The sequence below is a fragment of the Panicum hallii genome, chromosome 3, assembly GCF_002211085.1.
Source record: "Panicum hallii strain FIL2 chromosome 3, PHallii_v3.1, whole genome shotgun sequence".
In the NCBI taxonomy this organism is placed as follows: Eukaryota; Viridiplantae; Streptophyta; class Magnoliopsida; order Poales; family Poaceae; genus Panicum; species Panicum hallii.
In genome coordinates this window covers 25693537-25720495 of record NC_038044.1, presented here as the reverse complement: position 1 = coordinate 25720495, position 26959 = coordinate 25693537, and the positions used below count along the sequence as shown (strand labels likewise).

General features: G+C 44.6%; 1 protein-coding gene and 1 pseudogene across 3 annotated transcripts; both read left to right on the top strand.

Annotated features, from left to right (window-relative positions):
- Positions 1 to 35: 35 nt before the first annotated feature.
- Positions 36 to 2356, top strand: LOC112887459. Of its 3 annotated transcripts, none has more exons than XM_025953634.1 (5): positions 36 to 404; positions 600 to 792; positions 1334 to 1456; positions 1679 to 1781; positions 1940 to 2356. In XM_025953634.1, exons 2-5 carry the CDS (start codon positions 698 to 700, stop codon positions 2183 to 2185), a joined length of 567 nt encoding a protein of 188 aa, XP_025809419.1. In that variant the 5' UTR covers positions 36 to 404; positions 600 to 697; the 3' UTR covers positions 2186 to 2356. The 3 variants fall into 3 exon arrangements, with proteins under 3 accessions (XP_025809419.1, XP_025809420.1, XP_025809418.1); XM_025953635.1 differs by having other exon boundaries at positions 540 to 792; positions 1345 to 1456; XM_025953633.1 differs by having other exon boundaries at positions 540 to 792.
- Positions 2357 to 3036: 680 nt separating this feature from the next.
- On the top strand, positions 3037 to 26140 carry LOC112885380 (annotated as a pseudogene).
- The last annotated feature ends 819 nt before the right edge of the window (positions 26141 to 26959 follow it).

Sequence of the window (26959 nt, the reverse complement as noted above, 5' to 3'; positions counted from 1 at the left end):
CTAGCATCCCCTAACTGAGATTCCCCAGAGCCCCTTCCCCTCCCGGCCTCCCATTCCCCCGACCCCAACTCCCTCCCGACGGCCGACTCCCAGGCTCCCAGCCTCCTTGGCGCCCGCCGCCCAGCGCCTACGGGGCCACGCCGTAGGCCTCAGTGCGCCGCGCCGCCACCGCCACTCCGCGACCGCAAGGCACCCAGGGCCCAGCCGCCCAGGCCACCCGCTGAGTCGCTGACCCGCCCGCCCGTCCGCTCGCGACCTCGCGTCGCGGCCAGCCTCCCACCTGCCGCGCCGCAGCGGGGAGCAGGGGACGCGCCGTCGCGCCAAGGCTCCGACGCGCCATCGCCTCTGGGCTCCGACGACGACGACAACTCAAGGACGTTAGCAACAAGGGAGGAATCTTATTGGTATTGCTTGTCAGCTAGACTGTTCCTGTTACTAGAATTGTAGCTTAAAATTGATGTCGAATACTTGAATCTGGTGATTTGGCTGATTGCTGTGCATGTGAACTGATGGAAACTCGGGTTTTGTTTTTTTTTCAGATGAATCTAGCAATTTGGAAAATCCGAACTTTTAATTACCCGAATTACCCGAACGCCCAGGGCTAGCCGGAGAGGTCTCGAGTCTTCACCAATTGCGGCGGCGCCGGCGCGGCTGCAGTCTCTCCGACGGGGAGGTCCTCACTCACGAGACGAGTGTGATGTCGTACATGCGCGGTGACCTGCTGACCAAGACGCGGAAGCTGGTGAAGGGCCTCGCCAAGCCCGCCCCCACATGGCTCAAGGCCATGGAAGAGTCAGTGCTCTCCTACCCTACTCCTGCATCTCCATCCCTAGCTGTGTCTGTGCAATTACGTCTCCATTTCTCCATTATCCTACCTTTGGCGCTGAGGTTGGGATCAGATCCATGTGTAAACTTTGCTGCACCTCGCTGATTATGTCGAGAAAAGCTCTACGTGACATCATAGATGGTTCATTTCGTTGCTTATCCATGGATCTATGAATTGAGATGTTGTAAAATGGCATGATTCTGTGCTAAAACAAGGTTGATTTCTAATTGCTATCCCATCAATCACCCTGAACGCCATGGTATTGCGTATAACTGGGATTTGTGTATTTCCTGATGCTTTATATCGTTTCTGTTGTCAAATGGTTTGCAACATTTTTTTTAGTGAGGTTCCATTGTGTTACATTGTGAGCCTAGAAGTTTGTAAACAGTAAACTGGAGGTGTGCTGGATCTATGCATGCTTTACTGTTATTTTTTCAAACTGCTATGCCTTTCTTTTGTTTGCCATATTGCTTGCTGGTCAATTGAAACACAAGACTTGTTGATTAGGGCACCTCCAGTGACATTTCCTCGTGTGGATGGAAAGATCAAGAAGATTGAGATGCCAGAGGATGTGTACGTTAAAAAGTTCTTCAAAAAGCATCCAGATTCGCTCTACCATGATGCAATCAAGTACTTCCTTCTCTTGTGCTTTGTGGTCTCCATATAAAAAAAAATTACCAATGCAGCACCTGTATAGTTGAAATAGTATACATGTATTTAAGACTCCAAATTTTCGAAGGGGGTTCGGGAAGGACAAAATGTTCGATTGTTATCTATTTTCTTTGCACACAGAAGTGGTGCTATTATTTAACTTCCTTTTGCACATGATTTTAATATGTCCAATCTTTACAGGATAAGTGGATTTGATCCGCCACCAGCACGAGTTTTTGCTTGGCGTGTCTTGGAGTTGAAAGAGCAAGCAGTCAGTGAAGATTATGCGATGGCTGTAGCAGATGTAATAATCCTCTTCTCAAGATATCCTTTTGTAAATTTTATCAAATACCCTTAACACAAAATCCTATTCTGAGCCCACTATATTTGAATTTTAAGTTACAGAATTGTACAAGTTTAAAAACTGCCAGTTTTATTTGATGACTACCATGCCTTATCCAGTTTGAGTATCGCAAAGAAAAGAAAGCCAAGAAGAAAGCATACAAGGAACTTAAAGAAATTGCCCGCAGTGAAGGAAAGGAACCACCGCCAAACCCATACCCAAGTGCAATCAAGGAAATACAAGCAGAGGAAAAGAAGTATGTCATGGATCGTTTCTATAACCCTAAGGTAATTGAGATTGCGAATAAGATGAAGGAGGAGAGAGATATGTTGCTTCAAGATAGAGTGGCATCAGGTCAGTGGTAGTAACAGGCATTAGTTGGACTGGCCGACTAGGTATTATGTTTATGAAACTGGCCAACTGTCATTATAAAAATAATGGATGCGTAATTGAAATTGATATGGCAAACATGAAACTTTGTTTTTACACATCTCTTGAGATGGTAAGTCTGCTCGGAAATTCAATATTTGTCCTTATTTCCGTCTTCCTTTATGGCCTGATTTTGGGCTATCTTCTTTCCGAAACTAGATTTTCAGTATTTTCCAAATTGAGTTTCTTCTTCCATTCTGCTATAATGCTATATGATGGTTGTGCACCATTATGCACAAACATGATTGCATGAGAAAAGCTGTTGATGTTGTGGTGCCTGAATTTTCCTGTACTGTTTAGTTAAAAATGTCAAATTCTATGAAATGCCATATGTTTTTCTGCTGATGCAACTAGTCATGCTGGATCATATGTTCCTGGCCTACCCCATTGGAACTTCTATAATTTCAAAAGGGAAAAGCTTATCTGCAAATAAATTGAGATGCATTCTGCGTCATTCGGAATGTTCTGCACAACTGATAAAACTAGACGATATCAGTAATTGCAGAACATCTCTTTCTTTTTTTCCCTTGTATGTTGCCAATGCATTTTCCTCGTATCCTCGTGATGAACATTTTAGTAATCTGAGCACTCATTCAGTTGGTGCTCCCTCCTCATCACTCTGCTGGGAGGTTGAAGGAACCAGCATTTTGATATGCACTGTTGAGATCTGGCGTTCTGAGGGATATGGTTGAACTGTTGATTGGTCTTACTCAACATCCGATACATTTTTTTTTGCCTTCTTGATGTAGCTTATGTTAACCGTGTTTGGTGCTGATTGTTGCAAAAAACTTCATGCTGTATTTTTGGTTCTTCGGTTATTGTACCAAATTTGGTTAGTGTAACCGAACCAAACCGATCGGTTCTTTGGTTATTGTTTCTTGCAGCCACAGGAATCCGTGCCCAGCATGATGCCGACGATACTACTACTTACCGTCTCACGCCCATGTCTCGCCTCCTGATGGACGATGCCACGGTGAATGGGTGCACGAGCCTGTCCCCATGGGTGCTCTGGCAGACCACCAGGTACCACGTTACGGTGGCGCAGCACCTGCCGGAGTGGTTCCTGGGCGGGGATGGCGCGGCGGCTTTCGAGACACCCTTCAGGATGGCGTACGGCGGCCCGTGGGACGCGGCGCGCTCTGACCCACACTTCAACGAGGTGTTCAACGCCGGGATGGAAACTGACAGCCACCTCGCGCTGGAGTTTGCCATTGCCGGGTGCGGGGAAGCGCTGATTGCTGGGGTAAGCTCGTTGGTTGACGTGGCCGGAGGGACCGGCGCCCGCCATTGCCGGGGCTTTCCCGCATGTCAAGTGCTCGATGTTGGAACCTAGCCCTAGAATTTCTTTCACTCACATTGAACGGAGGTAGAGGATGACAAAAAGTAGATGCAATTTTGGTGACAAATGCCACGGCCGCCGAACGGCCTGTATCTTGGCTGTTATGTCATTGGACTCGGGTCATCATACACACAAGGATTACATGGCCCTTTATAGCCTCTCAGCGACGCAACGCCCACGCAACGCACTCTGGCGATCTTCGCACGCATGCACGCCCTCTCGTGGTGACCCGGGCATCTCCACGCTCTGAGCCACAAACTCCTTCCAACTGATCTCAAGCCTTGTTGCACTCCTCTGCAATTGTTGCCGACCGCCACCTCTTGGCCATCCCTGCACAGAATTGCTAGGGCGTGCGTGCACACGCTGTCCTGGGCCAACACGATCTGGAACGCGCCAACACCAGCGTTCCAACTCGGACTACCCATGGTGCGAACCCAAGCTCGAACTCGTTCGCCAACGGATGCTAACTCCCTACACCTACACGATTGACTCAACGATAGACATCATCATGTGCACATACACGTGTGTGCACCACTACTTGCGACACTTGCCACAACCATGAACACACCATGGCGTGGTTTATTCTAACAAATTTCCCCTAAACCATGACACCACCGTGCGTCCCGCCCGACAAGAGTGCCGGCTCATCGTCGGCGTTGGCGAACAACGCCTCAACCATCTTGACTTGCCGTTGCTGGGGTTGCTACAGCTCCCGTTGTCTTCATCGCCAGGGTCACCGCTACAACCTCTCGACGTGACTCCACCACCGTCGCAGGCCTCATCTCCACGCAAAACACGACAACCTTCTCTGGCGATAAACACCGCTGAGCGAAACACGCCTAGATAGGGAGCCCAACCTCCGCCTCCGCCTCACTAAGGGCGTGTTTGGATCCAAGAGCAAATGGCAAAAGGGCAAATGGTAAAATTTTTGCTCCTGTCACATCAGATGTTTGGATGCTAATTAGAAGTATTAAATATAGTTTAATTAAAAAACTAATTACATAGATGAGGACTAAATGACGAGACGAATCTATTAAGCCTAATTAATCCATAATTAGCAAAATTACGGTAGCATTTGCCCTTTTGCACTTTTGGGTGTTTGGATCCAAAAGTGCAAAAAAAGTGCAAAAGAGCAAAAGTTTTACACTTTCTCTTTCTCTTTCCCTTGGATCCAAACAGGCACTAAGGCAACTGCAGTGCCTTGCACCTCCATAGGCTAACACATGGCCCGGAGCTTCATCACATCGCAGCCACCAGCGAGGACCGTCGGCACATCTCTGGCGAGGGGAACGGACCCGCCGACGACCTAACCTCTCTCTGATACCAATTGTTGGAACCTAGCCCTAGAATTTCTCTCACTCACGCACCGAACGGAGGTAGAAGATGATGAACAGTATGTGCAATTTTGGAGATGAATGCCACGGCCGCTGAACGGCCTGTGTCTTGGCTGGTATTTCATTGGACTCAGCTCACCATACACACAAGGATTACATGGCCCTTTATAGCCTCTCGGCGACACAGCGCCCACGTAACGCACTCCGGCGATCTTCACATGCACGCACGCGCTCTCCTGGTGACCCGAGCATCTCCACGCTCTGAGCCACAAACTCCTCCGCTAGAACCAGTCTTCAACTGATCCCGAGCCTTGTTGCGCTCCTCTGCAACTGCCGCCCACCGCCACCTCTTGGCCATCCCTGCACAGACTTACTAGGGTGTGCACGCACATGCTGTCCTAGCCCGACATGACCTGGAACGCGCCAACACTGGCGTTCCAACTCAGACTACCCATGGCGCGAATCCAAGCTCGGACTCGTCCGCCAATGGATGCTAACTCCCTAGACCTACACGATTGACTCGACAATGGACACCATCACGTGCACATACACGCACGTGCACCATTGCCTGCAACACTTGCCACAACAATGAACACACCGTGGCGTGGTTTATTCAAACAAAATTGCATCATCCACGTGCACTTTGTCGGCCGCCACGAGGAGTGCCTCTGCATTGCGCCGCCATTCCCGAAGTAGATGCTGCCACTCCCATCGTCATCGTCGCCACGGCCGCCACTACAGCCTCCAGACTTGACGCGACCACTGTGGCATGCCTCATCACTACGCCAAAACAGCAAATAGAAGCGAGCAATCTGAGATGAGCCTCTAGGAGCTCGTCTCAGATTATAGAAAAAGAGACGCGCTAAAAATACGGGCGCGGCACTGCGCGGTGTGGGGGAGAGTAAAGCGAGACGCGCCCCCATAGAGTGCGTCTCGCTAAACTAAAGCAAGACGCGCGCTATAGGAGCGCGTCTCGCTTTACTTTACTGTTCTGAGACGTGCCCGCATGGTGAGACAAATGCGAGACCCGCCTTTGGATGACGCGTCTTAGATCATGTTGAGATCTGAGACGCGCCTTTGAGTGGCGCGTCTCGCATTAGTTCCCACCTTCGAGACAAGCCCCTCCCAAGGAAAGTAATGCGAGACGCGTCTTACTAAGGTGCGTCTCGCATTTGTCGTACCTACCCTATAATACATTACATTATATTACATTACATTAGTTCCCGGCTCCGAGAGTAACAATACATTACATCTCATTACATTATATTATATTAGTTCCCGGCTCCAAAAGTAACAATATATTACATCTCATATCTCACAATACAAATCATCTCACAGATGCAATTGGTCTAGCTAAATCTAGCAATTATTATTACATCGATATTAAATCAGGCAATGCAGCTTGCTTACTAGCGCTAGCTTGACTTTCTGATTCCTGCCCCCCGTAATTGTTGGTTATCGTGCTCGTGCCACAGCAACTTACGTTGGTTGAACAGTTGCTGCAGGGGAGGCAGCCACCGAAGCAGCTAAACAGGTTCGACCAGCTCGGAAATTTCATCTTGGACCAGCTCGGGTTTTGTGAGAAAATAGAAATCGATAGAATCCTACCACTAAAGCAAACAAAGAGAAACTTCATCCGTGGGTTTTGTTGGTTTGCTGATACAGATACAGGCAAAATGCGATGATTCCAACAAATACATGTAACAATGGGGGGTACCCGATCCTGATGCGCGGGGGATGTTGATGGTGATGGGCGCTGTGGTCCCCGTGTTGGCGTGCTGCTGGAGAAGCCCACTGGTGGCGGTCTCGGAGGAGGCGACGCAGATCTGCCAGTGGTGGCAACCGCCGTGATCTCCGAGGTGGTGCACTCCGGGAGCGCGGCGGTCTCGAAGGATGCGCCATGGAGGGTGATGCCGAGCGCCGCAGTCTCCGGGACGCTGGGGAGGGGGATTTTGTCAGTGCTCATCATTCAGCAGTACATCTCGTGACTATTTCTTATCTTAAATAGCAGGAGGGGACTAAAGAAAGACGCGCGCTATAGGCGCACGTCTCGCTTTACTCTACTGTAGACAAATGAGAGACGCGCGTTTGGGTGGCACGTCTCAGATCATGTTGAGATCTGATACGCGCCTTTGGGTGGCGCGTCTCGCATTAGTTCCCACCTTCGCCCCGCCTGGGGAAAGTAATGCGAGACGCGCCACCCAATGACGTGTCTCTCATTTGTCTATGTGAGACGCGCCTTACTAAGGCTCGTCTCGCATTTGTCCTCACCTCCGCCCCGCCTGAGGAAAGTAATGCGAGATGCGCCACCCAAAGGCGCGTCTCACATTTGTCTATGCGAGACGTGCCTTACTAGGGCGTGTTCCCTCCTCTTCTAGGTGTGATCTTCTTCCAAGGTTAATTCTTTCTCCAAATTCTTCTCCTTCCTACCTCCTCTTTTATGCTTTTTTAAGTGCATGTTGCATATATTTGGGATATATTCAAAATTTATGAATTTTGTTTGGATTTTGCTTTTTCTTTTATATTAGTTGGTTAAATTTGTTAGTATGCATGAATTATATTTATAGCTTATCGAACACAAGATTTAATTATTTCATCATTTTGATTTGTAGTAGTATGAGAATCCTAACATTTTGATTTCATATTCTATATAGATGTCGTATCGGAGTTGGATGTATGGTCCACGCCTTTACAAGGAGTATATGGATGGTGTTCATGCCTTCATTGAGAACGCGAAGAAAGATATGGTGGACAATGGTAGACAGTATCTTTATTGCCCATGCAAGAATTGCAAAAATGAGAAGAGATATCTTCAAGAGGACGTGTTGAAATCACACTTGATCAAACGTGGATTCATGGAGGATTATGGATGTTGGAATAAACACGGTGAAGAAGGACTTAATGAAGCAGAGAGTAGGGATTCCTACGTGGAGAGGGAGGACCCTACCGTTGTCGAAGAAGAGGACGACGATGTGGACGAGGCGGATATACTAGGGTTGAGCAATGACGACTTCATGGATCAGGTAGTAATCAAACCCGGCCCCATAATAAAGCTTACAATTAGTATAATAAGGTCATGGTAATATGACTTTTCATGTCCGGCTTGACAGGTTGATAACATAGAGGAGATGGTTCGCAATGTTCAGAGACACGGCGATGATGAGTACAAAGGAGGCGAATTCGCAACGTACAAGAGGATGGTCAAAGACTCTAAGAAACCTTTCTATCCTGGTTGTTCACTGAATTACTCAAGGCTATTTGCAATGGTGAAGCTTTTCCAGTTGAAAGCAAGCCACGGATGGAGTGATGGCAGTTTCAAGGAGTTGTTAGCACTCCTTAAGGACATGCTTCCACAAGGCAACACCGTCCCTGAGACTGTTTATGAGGCCAAACAGATTATCTGCCCGTTGGGATTGGAGGTGGAAAAGATCCATGCGTGCAAGAATGATTGCATTCTCTATCGTGGCTCGGATTATCAGGACCTTGAGAAGTGCCCTGTTTGTGGACTTGATCGATTCAACCATAGAAAAGATGGTGGTGATGATGAGGACTGCAACAGAACAAAGGGCGGACCTAAAAAGGTGTTTTGGTACTTTCCAATCATTCCTCGATTCGTGCGCTGGTTTGCAAACAAAAAGGAGTCAGAATTGTTGCGATGGCACAAGGAGAAGCATAAGGGTGACGGGTTGATAAGACATCCTACTGATGCCACACAGTGGCGGAACATTGATTCGCGAAATCATGAATTTGCGGAAGATCCGAGGAATATTAGTATTGCAATGAGCACAGATGGCATGAACCCATTCATGAACAATAGCACACATAGCACCTGGCCAATTGTTCTGACGATATACAACCTTCCGCCTTAGTTGTGTAACAAACGGAAGTACATTATGCTGTCAGGCTTGAACATTATGCTGCCAGGGCCACATCAACCTGGGAATGACATCGACACTTATTTCAGGCCTTTGGTTCACAATCTGAAGTTGCTGTGGTATAAAGGAGTGGAGGTCTGGGATGAGTACAAGCGTGAGTACTTTTAGCTTCGAGCCATTTTGTTCGTGACTATCAGTGACTCTCCAGCGGCACGTAACTTGTTTGGACAGAGCAAGAAAGTAGGTTGCGGGTGCCCACATTGTTTGAGAGAGACAGACTCTGAGTACTTGAGTGAGTAAAAAAAAATAGTGTACATGGGACATCGACGCTACCTTGGAATGAAACACCCGTTCCAGAACATGTGTGATCACTTCAACGGTAAGACCGAGAAGAGGCGTCCTCCACCGCATTTCTCAGGTCATGATGTCTATGAAATGGTTAAGAATGTCCATGTTGTCCTCGGTAAGCAGAAAAGGGAGAAGAAAGGCAAGAAGGTCGTTGTTGAAGAAGATGAGATGTGGAAGAAGCAGTCGATTTTCTGGGAGCTACCGTATTGGAAGGACTTAGACGTCCATCATTCTATTGATGTGATGCACGTGGAGAAGAATGTGTGTGAGAGCCTTCTCGGCACATTGCTTAACATGGACGTAAAAACAAAAGATCACGCACATGCACGAGCTGATCTGAAGAAAATGAAAATTAGAGAAGAGTTGTGGCTCAATGATGACTCCGTGAAAGGAATGGAGCTGCCCACATCATGCATCACCCTTTCAAAGAATGAGAAGAAGGAGTTTTGCGAGTTCTTGAAAAGTGTGAAAGTTCCAACTAGCTACTCAACCAACGTCTCGAAGCTTGTTTCAATGCCTGATCTAAAGCTAGCTCCCGGCATAAAGTCTCATGATTACCATGTATTGCTGACGCAGATGATTGCCGTAGGAATTCGGAATATCCTACCGGTCAATGTTCGGGAGGCTATTATGACCCTTTGCTTTTTCTTTAATGCAATTGGTCAAAAGGTTCTAAGTGAAGAAGATCTTGAGTCATTGGAAAAGAAGCACTATGAAACTTTGTGCGTTCTTGAGATGTATTTTCCACCTGCCTTTTTCGATATCAGCCTTCATTTCACGGCCCATCTTGTCAAGGAGATAAAGCTACTTGGTCCTATGTTCCTTCACCAGATGTATGCATACGAGAGATTCAACGGCATCTTGAAGTCACTAGTAAGAAATCGAGCTTTCCCCGAGGGCAGCATGGTACAAGGATATTGTACAGAGGAAGCCATTGAGTGGGCACTAAACTACGCTGACCCGAGTAACCCGGTTGGTGTTCCCAAGTCTCGTCATGAGGGGAGGCTCATAGGCACAGGGACGATCGGGAAGAAGGCTATAATTCCAGATCGAGATTTATTTCATATGGCGCATTTCCACGTGTTGCAACAGATGGACATTGTGTCTGAGTACTTTGATGAGCACAAGGAGCTGTTGCTTAGAGAGAATCCTGGACACAGTGAATCATGGTTAGCAAAGGAACACATGAAAAAATTCTGTGGTTGGCTCCGGAATCAAATTTCACGATCAGATACTCCTATAAGTGAACAACTCAAAAAGTTGGCTCTTGGTCCTATATTCACCGTTATGACATACCAAGGGTATGACATAAATGGATACACGTTCTACACCGAACGACAAGATAAGAAAAGCATGTATCAGAATAGTGGTGTACGTGTTGATGCTTACGATGTTAACGGAGAGGACAAAACCGCGTACTATGGTCAAATACAAGAGATATGGGAGCTTGACTTTCACGGTTTTAAAATAGCTCTTTTCCGTTGCAATTGGGTTGATGCAAATAGAGGTGTACAAAAAGATAAGTACGGGTTCGTTAGTGTCGATCTTAGCCATCACGGATACAAGACGGACCCTTTCATGCTCGCACAACATGTGGCTCAAGTGTTCTATGTTTCTGACACAACAAACAAAAGACTCAAGGTGGTTATACATGGAAAATGGCGAATCGTCGGTGTTGAGAATGCGGTCGATGAGGAAGAGATTGATCAGTTTGATGAGATACCTCCTTTCGCCACCTTAATGATCAAGCCAAGAATACCATTCGCCAACAAAACTCCCTACTTGCGCAACGACCATCAAGAAAAAGTCAAGAATTTCAAAAAACCAAGGGAGCAGTGGAAAGTAGCAAAATGATTGGGCACACAATGTATATTAATTGTTCCTTTGTCAAATACGGTTATTTTGTGACTTTAATTGTTCCTTTGTGAAATATGGTAATTGTGTGACTTTAATTGTTCCTTTGTGAAATATGGTAATGCGTGAATATTTGAATGAAAGTTTTGGAACTGAACAAATTCAGTTCTGGAGACTGAATTGCGTGAGTGGGTAGGAGGGGGGGAGAAAATCCGAGATGCGCGTCAACTAAGGCGCACGTCTCGCATTTGGTACACGGGGATGGCGCGGGTGTGAAAATTGGACTAAAGTCCCAAGAGGGCAGAGGGGCGGGCCAAATGCGAGACGCGCCTTAGTTGATGCGCGTCTCGCATTTGGCCCGCCCCTCTGCCTTCTTGGGGCCATCCCCATGTACCGAATGTGAGATGCGCCTTAGTGGACGCGCGTCTCGCAATTGGCCCGCCCCTCTGCCTTCTTGGGACTATAGTCCAATTTTCACACCCGCGCCATCCCCGTGCTCTGCTCCCCGCCGCCGCCATCCTCTCGCGCCGCCCACGAGTGCCGCCGCCATCGAGCCTTCCCCGAGCCGTCGCGCCGTCATCTCCGGCCCCGTGGCGCCGCCGCGAGCCACCGTCGCCCGCAGCGCCGCCCCGAGCCCTTCCCCGATCTCCCCGGCCCCGTGGCACCGTCCACTGCCGCCGTCCTTGCCCTAGTTTGGTAATGAGAGTTTTCCTTTTCCTTTTCATCCATGTCAGCTAGATCACCTGTGTTTGAATTAGGTATTATATATTTGAATTAGGTATTATATATATTTGAATTAGGTATTATATATATTTGAAGAGCAGAAAAGAGTATAGTTAGTGTAAGGAAAGACCCTATAAGTTCAGACAATATGCTACATTATGATATCCTATTCAATCCCCTGGTTAGCATGCGATGCTCGTCGTGCTAATAAATCCTCTCTTCTTAAAGCTCAAGTAGGACAAAGAAATGCAAGTAAATACCCTCGATTCAAGTCCAGTGCTGATAAAATCCTGCTATCCAGTTCGGGAAAGCAAGTGATTGATTAGTTCCATTGGTCTATTGGCTTCAGCTTCCAGTCTACCTCATATTCATCCTTGTAGCATTCTTTCAGTAGAATTTGTGCACGCTGCTGTTCCCGATGGAAAAGCTGTAGATGCTATGATTTCAGTTTTCCTTTTCCTAGTATGATGTGATCAATGGAAAGAGTTTTACTTCTCTTCCTCCAATCAACTAATGTAATGAGAGAGATGGATGGCTCTTCCTCTATGGTTGTATCTGATTTTCTTTTTTCTTTCTCGTGTAGCATGATGCCCAGTGGTGAGGACCGTGTGCAGCAACCTACAGATGACAGAGCAGCTACAGAATGGCCGTCACGGTCGCAGTTAGGAGCTAGCACGTCTCGTGCTAGCAGAAAGAAAAGGTCACAGACAACGTGGCCATCAGATGTGAAAAGTTGTGGCCGGGTCAATTCTGAGGCAGCACCCGAAGACCCGTCAATCAAAGTGAGATTAGGACGGGTTTGTGGCCTTGCTGCCCGACAAAGGGTGCCACTCACTTTGGAACATTTCGATGACTTATCTTGGGACGACAAAAAGAATATCTTTGCAAACGATATTCAACCCTATGTTGAATATCCGAGAGAGTTGCATGATAAGGCTACGAAGCATGCTATGAAGATCATCTCTAAAGCCTGGAGGAGCTACAAGAACAAGTAAAGTGTTGTCACTTACTATTGTCATTTACTGTTATTTTTTCATTATCTACTGTTACTAATGCAGATTTATTGTTTTGTTGTGCAGGCTTTTAAAGTGTTGGAAGCAGAACGAGAACCCTTTCGACAAGTATGGGGATTTGACAGCAGAAGCCTGGGAGGAGCTTGTTCAAAAGTGGAATACTCACGAGTTCCAACAGTCAAGTGAGTATTATCGGTAGCTCCGAGCGCAGAATGAGCTTGACCACCACCTTGGCTCAACGGGATATGTTGGAAAGCAACGCAAGTGGGAGCAGGAGGATGAGATGCTGGCAGAGAGGGGCATTGAGAATCCTTATGACTCGTTTGAGGGACGGCTGACACCATTTATGCGTGCTAGGTCAAGGCTCATGGAGGATGGCAGTATCAGTTTCTACAGCACGAGCGCTGAGGAAGTTGCTCAAAGGGCTTTGATGGAGAGCAGCCAAGGTTCAAATGAAGGAGAGAGGGAGTTTGATGCGCTCACCAGGGCTTTGGGAACCTATGAGCAACGGGGTCGTGTCCGTGGTGTTTCTAGTCAGATGACCTGGAAGGAGGGGTTCTCTGAACACAAAGGCAGCTATCGGAAGCGGACTCGAGTCTCTTCATCAAAGGTTGACATAGAGGAGATCAAAAGGGAGCTAAAGATGGAGATGTTTGGAGAGCTAAAGCCCATCTTCGAGTCTCAGGGTTTGTCATTCCCTGATTTGCCGGGGATGAGGATGACTGAAGAGCGAAGGAGCAGCTTCACTTCTGCTGCAGCGGATGCTTCTTAGAGTAGAGGGATAGAGAGGCCATCAGTGCCTACATCAGTGGAGCCGGATATGATAGATGGCTTGGCTCGTCCGACCCGATGCAGTCTTCTCGTGCAGGTCGGAGGATCATCTCGATTGGAGGTCGGGAAAGGGCTTGTGTATCCTGGTGTGTCCCAGCTTGACGATGTCCAGGTCAGTGCATTGGTCTTTGCCTCTCTTTTCTTTTCTCCTGTTTCTTTGTTTTTTTTCTTTTGGTTTGTCCAACTTGCTTGAGATTTAAAGGCTTTGTTGTTGTTGTTGTTGCAGATCAGTGCTGATTGTGCTGTGGTCAAGATTGACTTACTGCATGAGTTTGCTAAGGATATCAAGCTGGATGTGCCACCAGATGACATGACCACCACTTTGCGGGATGAAGTTGCAAGAAGGGTTCAGTGGCGGAGAGCTGGTATTGATATTGATCCAGCAAATGCAGATTCAGTACGGACCACTGAACCTCAGCCATAGAGTCCTCCGTTGCCACCGACGTTTTCTGAGCCACGGCCACAGCTGCCGGATCCATGGGAAGCGTTTTCGGATCCGCATCCTCCTGTCCCTACTCAGCCTCAGATTACCCCCCCCCCACCTATTCCAACAGAGCCAGCTACCGCTCCCAAGAAGCCAAGCAAGGCTAATCCTGTGAGGAAGAAGCAGAGTAGGCCGATGCAGAGGAAGCAGGAGATCTCAGAGGGTAAGAAAAAGGTGGAGGAGATAAAAAACCCGGTTCCATTACATTACACTTCTGAGAATCCAAAGTACAGGGTTGGAAAGGCCTTGCTTAGTTCCTCTGAGCTTCGGAGAGCAGGTCAATATTGTATGGACCTGCACAACTACTACATACAGAATGCCGGTAAACTCCAGGATATCATAGTGGCATTCAAAGAGCGGCACTTTCTGCAGCTTGAGGGCACTGAAGGCATCTTTACTGTTGCCTTCTCTGATTTGTTTGACCTTTTCAACCTCGACACTTTGGATCTTTCTCTTATTCGGTGCTTTGCATTGTAAGTCGATTAAGACTTGTTTCCATTTCAATGCATTTGATATACGTTCAACAATTTAACTCGTTTCTATTTCAATGCATATGGATCGTGTAGGCACATGCAACAAGAGACAAGGCGTCGAACCGGAAAGAAGTGTGGGTACATTGACCCACAGATGATGACGGTGACACTAATGACTTTAGATAGAGATGGCTTGGTCAGGTACGCACATGCAACAGTTAAACTTTTTTTCATTTCAACTTGTAGCCATATGTAGTCACTTGTTTCCATTTAACACATGTAACCGTTTGTTTCCATTTCAACTTGGTCAGGTACATGGTGAAGTGCATGCGAGAACATGCTGACAAGGAGCGCATTGTGGTACCGTACAACCCAGGCAACCATTGGCTTACACTCGTCATCAATGTCAAGAGCAAGCAAGTCTTTACCTTGACTCGAGAATTCCATTAGATGAGTGGGGAAAGCCACAGATACGTGATTATTCTCTAGTCATCTCAATCCTTGACGAGTAAGTTTGTTGTTTGCTTTAGTTTTTTATTGTTTGCCCATTTCACAATCATTTTTAATATAACATCCGGATGTCTGTGTTTAGATCTCTTGACAGGCATCTTAGGGCCGCAGAAGGATACAAAGAGCAGCGTCAAGTTGTATTTACACATCACACCGCACGGTAACTAATATAACTAAATCGCTTAACTATTACGATATTTTCTTGGTTCTAAGTGTCGCAAAATGCTAATTTCTATCTATCTTTGACATGTAGTGCACACAGCAACCCTCGGGTAATGCATGTGGGTTCTATGTTTGCAACAACATGCTTCTAGTTGCAGCGGTACTAGATTTCACGGTAAGAATTCTCACGTGTTCTAATTAAGTATATCTGTCTTCATCTTATATTCTAACTGCTTGTAATTATTTTTTGAAGGACGAAGATGATTATTTCAATCATACGACGATTGATAACGTGAAGGATATCTAAGAGAGGCTAGCGGGGTTCCTCATGATCGAGGTGATCAAACCAAAGGGGGAGTTCCATTTCTCATAGTACGGCAGGCGAAATTGAGCTAGATTGAGACTTGCTTTGCTTTTTTTCTATTGTTCTTGTCGATGATTGTTGTTTTAAGTTAGGTTGAGACTTATTTTGAGTTTTGGACGAGGCTAATTGCTGTGGATGATTGTATATGTGTTATATAATACTATCTTTGCTTGTGTGTCTCGCACTGTGTGAATTGTATGGATGCGTGCGATGATTACGGTGAATTCTGTGAATTGAAATCTTTTGCAGGTATTTGATTGCGGCTGCTAAATCCTGGCTAGTTTCAGGATGCAGCCGGGAAGAAAAAAGGCCCCTGTTGGAGGTAGACTAATGCAAGACGCGCCTTACTTAAGGCGCGTCTCGCAATTGGCTCCCCCGGCGCGCGGGGGGAGAAAAATGCGAGACGCGCCCTATGGGAGGCGCGTCTCTCGTTTGCGTAATCTGAGACGTGATAATAGGGGACGCGACCCCTGCTCGTCTCGTATTTTGCCTAGGGCGCATCTCAGATTAGGGATTCTGGCGTAGTGCATCTCCGCACGAAACGCCGCAGCCTTCTCCTTCTTCAGCGACACACGCCTCTTCTCCGGCGACACACGCCGCTCTGGCAACAAACACGCCCAGACACGGAGCCACGCCTCCACCTCCTACTCACCAAGGCAGCCGCAGCTCCTCGCAACTCCACAGGCCGACACACGGCGGGAGCTTCATTGCATCGCAGCCACCGGCACGCCTCCGTCGCACCAAGGTAGGGACGGACAAACAGACCATTGCCATGGTGCCTCGTGCCGCCACAGGCATGCACTCGCGGACCGACACACGGCCTGGTCCTCAACGTGCCGCGCTGTTGATCGCCACCTCGTGCCGGCCGCCACAAGCACGAACAAATCCCACGACGACGAACTGGCTCTTGATACCAATTGTTGGAACCAAGGATTGCCGGACAATCACAAGAACACGAGACACACAATTTGGTGGGCGACCTACGCTCGCCACGGGGCGCCAAACGCCCGGCCGGCGTTGAATGCCGTTGTTTCTCTTGTATTCCACTCAGCTCGGCTCAAACCGAACAAACTGAATACATGGTGGTTTTATAGCCGCAGCTCCTGGCAACGAACTCCTGCGATCACCCGTGCGCACGTACGCACAAACTGATCCGGTCTTCACGTACGTGAGTCACTCCCTCAACCGCCGCAAGACCCGGACGCCCTCCGAACTGATCGTGAGCCAAGGCCTGGACGCTCCGCTTCCAGCGCCTGCAGCTACCTCCACTAACACATGCAACACACGCATGCGCACTACACCATGGTACACTATTGGCTACAGTGATGTGTGGGCAAAAGGTTATTATTGGCAACATATAATCTGTGGGTAATAGTGAGACCTTGTACCCTCACATTATCTGTCGGCAATGGAAGTATTAAGTAACACCTTATGTGTCGGCATTTCTACGACGGCAGATAATGTGTCGGGAAAAAATGTTGACAGCTCAACTGTTGGCGTAGGCCGAATCACCTACTGTTTATGTGTCGGCGTAGGGGTGTCCAAGCTGGCGAAAAACATCATTGGCGCCCATTTTTTCAGCTGCGCGGGAAAAGGAAAAAAGTACCGCGCACACAACAAAACTTTCAATCCCCGAATCCCCACCTCCTTCTCCCTCACCGTATCCCCAAATCCCCACCGCCTTCTCCCTCACCGCAGCTGTGAATCCCCACTGCCCCTGCCCCCTCGTTCATCTCGGCGCAAAGACACCCACGGCAGCCTCCTGCAGCTTCTGCACGCGGGCAGGCACTGCAGCCTTAACCCTAGGCTGCTAGCTAGCTGTCTTGATTCTGTTCTTCCATAGAAATTGATTGGATTTGGTTCTGCTAGCTAGCTGTTGGATTTGGTTCATTTGTTCTTGCGCATGAGATGGAATTAGTACCTCTGCTGCCTACCAGGCTGCTTATGGAATTAGCTCCGCTAGCTGTTGGATTTCAAGGTCTACTAATCGAACATGTGTGACCAGGCTGCTTATGATGCACACTGCTAGATGTGTTTCTTTGTGTCTTCTAAACAGAGCTGCTCTGCTAGATGTGTTTCACTATTTTTTTTACTTTGTGTCTAATGCTTTTAACTGCTCCAGTTTTAATATATTATGTGGTAGATTAAATTGTGTGCTGCATTATATTGTCTGCAGTTTTAAATTGTTATATATATGGCTGCAGTTTTAAATTGTTATATATCCAGAACCTTCCACTTATTATTTTGCTGGAATCCTATTGATTTAAGATATACTTTTTTTTGGTGAAGGGTACTGTGAAACCAAAGATTTAGTGAGAGTGCTATCAGTTCTTTCTTACCTTTTCTCATCTAATCATAGTCTTATTTACGTTTGGTTTCAGGGGCAAAATTCAGAGAGGACTGGACCAAGGACTGAAGGAGCAACTTTCTCATTTTTATTGAACAGTGATTGGTATGTTCCTTTTCTTCTAGACTTTCTCATTGTGTGAGATGAATTTTCGTTCAGAAGTAATATATGTGCTATAGACGTTTGAATGTGGCAAAATGAGATATATCTGAGGTTTGGAGTTGCTATCTAGGTGGATTTGTTCATATAGTTGAGATTTTTACTCAGCTTCTAGCAAGAGCGTCATGGATAAAAATTGGATGGATTTACCAAGGCAAACTGATGAATATATAAAAGGTGTTGACAGTTTTTTAGAGTATGCTTTTAGCAAGTCAGCTAAAGGAAACACAATATTGTGCCCCTGTAAGGTATGTAAAAACAGCTGTTGGAGAGCTAGCGATGTAGTACGTGAGCATTTGATTTGTGAGGGGTTTTCGGAGGGGTACATAACCTGGTTGTATCATGGAGAACCAAGCTCCAGCTTTTTTGCAAATACCCAACAACCTGATAGAGTAGAAGTGCAGAAGTCCAATGAAGAAGATGACATTTCTGATTTACTTAGAGACTTAGCTGGTGGTTTAGATGACATGGGTGACTTAGAAGGTAATGAAGAAGAACATGATAAGGATATGGAATCCTTCCACAGATTGGTAGAAGATGCTGGCAAAGAACTGTACCCTGGCTGTAGAAACTTTTCGAAGCTTCGGTTCATGATTAGATTGCTGCATATAAAATTTCTTGGGGGGTGGAGTGATAAAAGTTTCGACATGCTACTACAGTTACTTAAGGATGTTTTGCCAGAAGGGTCATCACTTCCAAAAAATTTCAATGCAGCTAAAAATATGGTAAAATGCCTTGGTCTTGGTTACACAAATATTCATGCTTGCGATAATGATTGCATACTATTTTGGAAAGAACATGAAAAGGCTAATGTGTGTCCAAAGTGCAAGACATCAAGGTGGAAATCAGAAAAGAGAAGTCCTAATGGAAAACGTGTGCATAGGGTTCCTATGAAAGTACTTCGGTACTTTCCTATAAAGAAAAGGCTTCAAAGGTACTTTATGTCTTCCAAAACAGCGGCTGATGTAAGGTGGCATGATGAAGAACGCACCAAAGATGGTTTGCTTAGGCATCCAGCAGATGCTCCTTTTTGGAAGGATTTTGACTCTACATATCCAGAGTTTGCCTCTGATAGTCGAAATCTTAGACTTGCTGTAGCTAGTGATGGGTTTAGTCCTTTTAGGACCTACAATTCAAAATATAGCATTTGGCCTGTTATTTTGATTCCATACAATATGCCACCTTGGAAGTGTATGAAGCAAACAAATTTATCCTATCTCTAGTAATTCCTGGTCATAAGGCACCGGGTGCTGATATGGATGTTTACCTTGAGCCACTAGTCAATGATATGGTAGATATGTTTGTTGATGGTATTAGGACATATGATGCTTCCAAGGATGAGTGTTTCCAATTGCGTGCTGCCATATTATGTAGCATCACAGATTTACCTGGCCTAGGCTATTTGCATGGAGTTGTTACCTCTGGTAAAGTATCTTGTCCTGAATGCCACTCACATGAGTGTTCTCTCCAACTAAAAAAGGGAGGCAAGTATGTCATCATGTGCCATCGGAGGTTCTTGGATGAAAATCACATATTGAGGTCTGCTAAAGAACTATTTGATGGTACTGAGGAGCATAGGCCAGCACCTACCCCACTTAGTGGAGAGGAAATTTTTGAGATGACAGAAAACATGCACACAATTTTTGGAAAGGATCCAACTACAAAGAAGCCAACAAACCCACAACGTAGAGGAAAAAATGAGGCACCACTTACTTGGAAACGAAGATCTATCTGGTTCAAGTTACCATATTGGAAGAGTCTATTACTTCGACATAATTTTGATGTTATGCACATTGAAAAAAATGTTTGTGATAACATTGTGAATACACTTCTGAACATTGATGGAAAATCAAAGGATGGTTTAAATGCTCGCTTGGACATTAAAAATCTTGGCATTAGAGAAGATCTTCATCCTGTTGATGTTGAAGATAGGTTCTACATGCCTCCAGCACAATATGCAATGAGTCCAGAGGAGAAGAAGTTATTTTGCCAAGTATTGAAGAGTGTGAGGTTACCAGATGGTGTTGCGTCAAATATTCAGAATAATGTCCATGTTTCAGAAATGAAATTGATTGGACTAAAGAGCCACGACAACCATGTTTTGTTGCAGCAATTACTACCACTTGCTATACGAAGGATATTACCAACACGAGTAACTGCAGCACTAATTCGTGTGAGCAATTTCTTCAAACAAATATACTCATCTACTATTCGAGTAAGCGATATGCAGAAACTTGAGGCTGAAATAGCTGAGACACTAAGTATTCTAGAAACCATATTTCTACCAGCATTTTTTGACACTATGGTACACTTGATGGTTCATCTTCCTTCTCAAGTAAGAATTGGTGGTCCAGTACAGTACTGTAGCATGTGGGCAATAGAGAGGTACTATACTATTATTTCCATTAGTAGTATATATTTTTAGTTTTTAGACTATTGCTAAGCTTATATAGTGAAAAAAATTTCATTCTTAGGTTTTTGATGAGGTTAAAAGGGTATGTTCGCACCAAAAGGCATCCAGAAGGATCAATCTGTGAGTCCTATAAATTTGATGAGAGTCTTACATTCTGCTCACAATTTCTACATGGTTGTGAGACCAGATTTACTAGGCAAGTAAGAAATGGGGAGGATTTGGATAATGCAATGTCCAATATTAATCCTTTCTTCAGAAGCCTTGGGCGAGGATTGAGTGGCAGGTGCACTATATCTTTGGACTATAAGACATGGCTGCAAGCACATAGATACGTGTTGTTCAACTATGACAAAATAGAACCATATTTGAAGTAAGATCCTCAAGCTTCTTTTATAGATTGGACCCCCCCTTATGCATATATATACTTATAGGTCTTTTAATTTTACAAAATATTTTCAGCAAGCATAAAGATTACCTGCGCTCAATTGGCAATCACAATCAGCGAAAAATAAATAATCTTCATCATGAAATGTTTCCTGAGTGGTTTAGAAAGCATGTAAGTCCTTACATGACCTAACTTTAGTTTTTACAATTCTTTTTGTTAGACCTGATTGAAATTTAAGTTGATTAGAATGTTCTATATCACAGGTGGAAGGATTAGTTGAAAATGGTATTGAAGTACCGGAAGAGATGCAAATTTTAGCCAATGAGCCATTCATGATTGCTACAATGTACAATAGCTATACTATAAATGGATTCGATTTCCATACATACTCTAGTGATGAGGGTAGACCGTATCAAAATAGTGGAGTAGCTCTAGTTGCCCAAACCTCTTGCTTTGAAAATGGAAACACGGACCCGGTAGTGCATAACAAGACATATTATGGTAGGATCAAAGAAATCATTGAGCTAAACTATCGCAATAAGGGAAATATTGTGCTCTTCAAATGTGATTGGGTTGACAACCGCATTCAAGATAAATGGGTGAAAACTGATCAATTTGGGGTCACAATTGTTAATTTCAATCACTTATATAATGGAGGAGAAAGACTATTAGATGAGCCTTTTATTTTAGCATCGCAAGCCACACAAGTTTACTATGTTCAAGATCATGTTGATAGAGAATGGAGTGCAGTGGGTCGGTCAAAACCACGAGAAATTTATGACATGACAGCAAGCGATAGTGAACAAGCAAATCATCAAAATAAGTTCCATAGCCCAATTCTTGATCTGCATACAAAAGTGTATGACCTAAAGAATTTTCTTCAAGATATGGTTCATGTCAGGACAGACATTGATGGGACTATTGTTGCTGAGAAAAAGAGGAAGTAAGTCACAATTGTGTGTTGTAACAATTTCGTGGTGCATTAACAAATTCTACATGTTCTAGTACTTTTCTTTTCTCCTATACTTAGTACTTACACCTCTACACTGTTCAATTACTGAATTATTAGTATATATTTTCAGGAGGAAAGATGGTGACTGCAGGAGAAAAAAGAAAGGATGTTCCAGTTTGCGAATATGAAGCACAAAGAAATGCAAATGTCCTAGCCAATAACATGAAGCTCAAAGCTTTGCAGCTTCAAGAGCTTGGACAGGAAGTTTCCTCATCACTTATGACAGGAAAAAAGAGAAAGGTGGAAGCTGTGAGGCATCAAGAAAAGAGGACGACAACTAATGCTACAATTCAGCACAACTTACGAACAAGCTCGAGATTGAGTGCTGCACGGGCTAATGTACAACCAGGGAATGGGAGTGGTGCACCTAGTGCTCATCTACAGGCAAGGAATGGCCCAAGTGGTGATCTACAGCCAGAGAATGGGAGTAGTGGAGCAAGTGCTCATCTACAGCCAAGGAATGAAGGTATGCTTGTTAGCTGATCTATATAAACAGATTGTTGTATTTTGTTGGTCTTATTAGGTCCATTGTTTTGATGTAGAGTTAAGAGAACAAGAGAAGAAAAAAGTTAGAGGGCCAACTACAAAGGCTGACATATTTGCAAGACAAAATAAACCAAAACTCAAACTAGAGATAAATGACTGTGGCCAGCCTTGTGGACCTTCAAGCACTGAATTTGCTAACTTTATTGGTGCACTTGTGAGAACAAAGGGCTTTCCGATGGCACATGATGATTGGAGGAAGGTTTGCCCACAAAAAAAATATAAGCTGTGGACAGATGCTCAGGTAGTGATATTGGATGAAAATGATTTATGAACATTTTCAGCTTGTGATTTGTTATTACCCTATATGCTTATATGTTCTGTGCAGCTCTATTGGGATATAGACAATGGGTCCTTCAACTGGTTTATGAAAACAGCAGCTACAAAATGGAGGGAGTTCAAAGCAGAGTTGAGGAAGGTCTTTCATGATGATATGGAATACGAAGAACTGCTTGAATTGCGAGACGAAAGAGTGCATGAGGAGGATTGGAAGTGGTTAATTGATCATTGGATGTCTCCAGATGGAGCTGTAAGCTATAATTCTCTACTTCTAGAGTTATTATATATGAATCATGAGTACTATAAATGACACTTGATGATAGGTTCGTTCAATGAGAGGGAAAGCAAATCGGTCAAAGAAGACTCAAAACCATACATCTGGAAGCAAGAGCCATGCACGTGTTGGGTTTGAAATGGTATGCACTATTCTTGTAATTTTGTATCCGTTATTCAGATTTCTTAGCTGCAATATGATAATTGAATGAATTGTATGTTTTGTCATACAGTGTGAAGAGCTAGGACGTCCAGCACGTAGAGATGAATTGTTTATTAAAACACACACACATAAAAATGGAGTACCTCACAAGGGAGCCGAAACAACAATTGTAAGTCATGGAGATATGTAAGTGCATTTCACTTGGAGCTGAAACAACAATTGTATGCTAATATCTTTATTTTTTGTAGAATGCACTGAAAGATGCAGTCAGAGATCATCCTGAACTAGTAGAGAAGAGTATAGGGGAAGGTGATGCCTATTTCCATGTTTGTGGGCCAGAGAAGAATGGATATGTTCATGTTGTTGGCTTAGGACCAACACCTGCTGAATTGGAGATGCCTGGGGCCAAAAAATGCACATCAACCAGGCTTCAAATGGAAATCGAAGCTCGTCGACAATCTGATAAGAAAGTGGAAGCTTTAGAAAGCCGTTTGGACAATATGCAACAGCTGCTAGAAAAGTTACTTCAGCAGCAAATAAATCCTTCTAGCACTCCAAATGGATCAAACAGTTCCGCTCATGTGGTAACTGGTCATTCTTTTGTATTATATATACCTTTGTTTTTAATGCAGTAATTGGTCCATAGTTGCATTCTTTATTGCAACATGCAGAACCGACCTACTATTGGGGAACAACTAGAGAACCATCATGATGATATGGGATCACGTGCTGAGGATGAAATAGATAACATGCACTTGAGTGATGATGAAAACTTGCTCATGACTAGGCACTCTGTTTTTTTTCCAGAGGAACCACATCATGAAGAGGTAATTGCTAAATCTACAATTTATTGTTTACCTTATGCCCATAACATACCTGATATATTGTGTTGTCTTTTTAATGCTTTAGGGTGGAAGAGATGTGATCTTGTATAATGTTGTGAGGCCCTATAATCTCCCTGTGGCTAAGGGAACTATGCAAACAACAAACCCATCATCTATAGTGGGGGGCACTCCTCTTGGCGTTCAATACTGTGAGGTAGTTGTCAATCATGTTTTCATGAGAGAAGCTATACTACCTCGCCCTTATGGAGCCTTAAAGTCTGTTGGAGATGCTCGTGGGAGATCCATTGCTTGGCCACATGACAGAGTAATATTTTAGCTTACATATATAATTCTAAGAAAGTTCTAGTCTTGCTCAACAACTTTACTTGTTACAGATCAAGGAGGACATGAAGTCTTCAAAGCTGTCAAAAGGTCCAGGTCCTGGTACGATTGCAACCTTAGCAGTCCAAACTATATTGACATCTCCACTTATATATGTTTTATATTATTTACTTTGCTTAACTTTCAATTCATTTCTTTGACAGGTACTTAAGTACTAATTGCCCATGCAATCACAGGTAATACATTCTTGCATTGGTATTAGTATTAGCTGGATTTAAAATTATGAATCCAATGACTAAATTTGACACTTCTATAAATGATGTCCATGTTTCTTGCTGTTGTATCACTAGTGCAACAATATATACAGATTAATGTTCTCTTGCTTGCATTGTGTGCTCATTATTCTTTCTTATCATGATAGGTGAACAGGCAACTAGCTGGTGGAGTACGTAGTAATCTTTTGGCAGTAAGGCATGTTACAAGCTTTGGAGTGACCTTTTGTGCAACAAGAATATATTTTGTGTGATTGTGTGGTTAGATTTTTTTTATTAGAGAGAAGCTTGTATATTCTCTCCCAGTGGGTCATATGCATATGGCACCATATAATAGGCTGGAACTTATGACCTAACAGTTTGATATTGGACATGTATTTTGGTACTGTATTTGACATCTATCTATGCTGATGCCACCTGGTGGATCCTGAGTTAATTATCTATGGAACCATGCATATTAATGGATATGTTTGTGCTGTGTAAATTGCTTAGTTTTTGCAAGTTGAAATGTCTATTTGGGTTGTGATTGCGTATACGGTGGAATTGTGATTTAAAAGATGATGGAAGGTGTACCCCGGTACTATTTAATGCAGAAAATGTGATTGTGGTGGATATATACATATATATGTGCATGTGCCCTGATGGTTCTACTTACTGTAGAAAATGTGGTTAACCAACATATCATGTGTCGGTGAAAGTTCTACTGTTGGGAAAACCTAACTGTCGGGAAAGGTAGAAACTGTCGGTGTAGGTCCCTGTTTTGCCCACATACTAGCTGTCGGCAAAAGTTCTAACTGTCGGCAAAGGCTAAGCCCACAGCTTCTACCGCAACGGTAATAATTCTGTCGGGAAAACTTTCGCCCACAGTTTTTTTGTCTGCACAAGTACCTTTTGCCCACATTTCTATGTGTGGACCAAAGTGTGTCGTGGTGTAGTGGCGCTAATCAGCCAGGACAAACTAACTAGCCAACGAACTAATCTAAGACATGTGCAAGTCGATTAGTACTACCAATCAGCACCATACGCCCACCAGCTGATGCTGCTGCTGATGATGCCACACTAGTTATGAGTACATCCCCGGTGATATGATGGATTACATCCCACCAACTGATGCCGTCTTCCTTAAGGTAAATATATATATACACTAATAAGCATATATATTTATTCACATCGTACCTAGCTACTACAATGACGATCTGATCTGCGACATTATTGTACTGATGAATGAAAACCATCATTTAAAGAAAAACAAATTGATGCATGCAGTACGTGATGCATGACTGGAGTGACGACGTCTGCGTGAAGATCCTAACCCAATGCAAGAAGGCTGTTTGTTCACAGGAACCAAATGGAGGAGGTAAAGTTATCATAATAGATGCCATTGTTGGTTCTCCCTGCAAGGCCATGTTTGGAGCCCAGGTCTTGTTGGATCTGTTGATGATGGTGGTAACATCGGGCAAGGAGAGAGATGAGGAGGTGCGGCGCAAGATATTCACGGAAGCAGGATTTAGGCACTACGAGGCCAAGCCTCTGCTGGGATTTATGTCCATTATTGAGCTCTATCCGTAGCTACTTAGAAAGTGAAACAATATGTATAGCAACTTCTAAGTTCGAAACGACATATATATATACATATTGACTATTTGGCTCATAGTTATTAAATAGTATTCAACGCACCGGCGGAGCGCCGCCCGTGGGTCGGCCTTCCGGCCAAAATCACAATCACGTGGCTACTATCAGACCATAAAATCCTCTTAGTATTTACTCCCTGTCAGCCGGCTAGCGTTAAATCCCATAACCATAACCAATCTGTTTACTACAACTTCATTCCGCAAGCCCGCAAAATTAAAAACACAAATTGAGCCAAAATAAGTATTATTGCTGCATTTATATGGTCATGTCGCTCCATAATTGGTGGCAATTAATTAGCTGGTATTAATTTTGTTGCCTTAATACCCTCCTCGCTCGTCAAATTGCTAAGCAACAATGCATGGATTAGAGCAGCAACCGTAAAAATTTCAGCGGAACCGTAAAATTATAACAGTGCAAGGTATATAAGACTGTCTTTATCGGTACCCTCTAAAAGATCCTATTCCCTATTATAGAGGACGATTGGGTCCTGTAAACGCTGCATCGGTACCCCGTAAAAAGCTCCGTAAATTAAAGGACGGTGCCTGTGCTCCCAAATGCAGAGGACGTCCCGAGCTCCTCCATCCTCTCTGCCTTCTCTCTCCGACGGCAGCTAGTTGGAGTTTGTTTCAGATATAACTATTAAAAATTGTATTGTGGGGTATAAAGGACATGATATAGGAAGTGTTGGTGGAGAGAATTGATATAGAGGATGCAAGGAGAATATAATATTACTTTGGGGGGTGAGATTTAGAGAAC

Coding starts and splice junctions, on each gene's coding strand:
- LOC112887459 (XM_025953634.1), top strand. CDS start 698: ATGTCGTACATGCGCGGTGACCTGCTGACCAAGACGCGGAAGCTGGTG. Junction 793..1,333: donor TGGCTCAAGGCCATGGAAGA/GTCAGTGCTCTC, acceptor CTTGTTGATTAG/GGCACCTCCAGTGACATTTC. Junction 1,782..1,939: donor ATGCGATGGCTGTAGCAGAT/GTAATAATCCTC, acceptor TGCCTTATCCAG/TTTGAGTATCGCAAAGAAAA.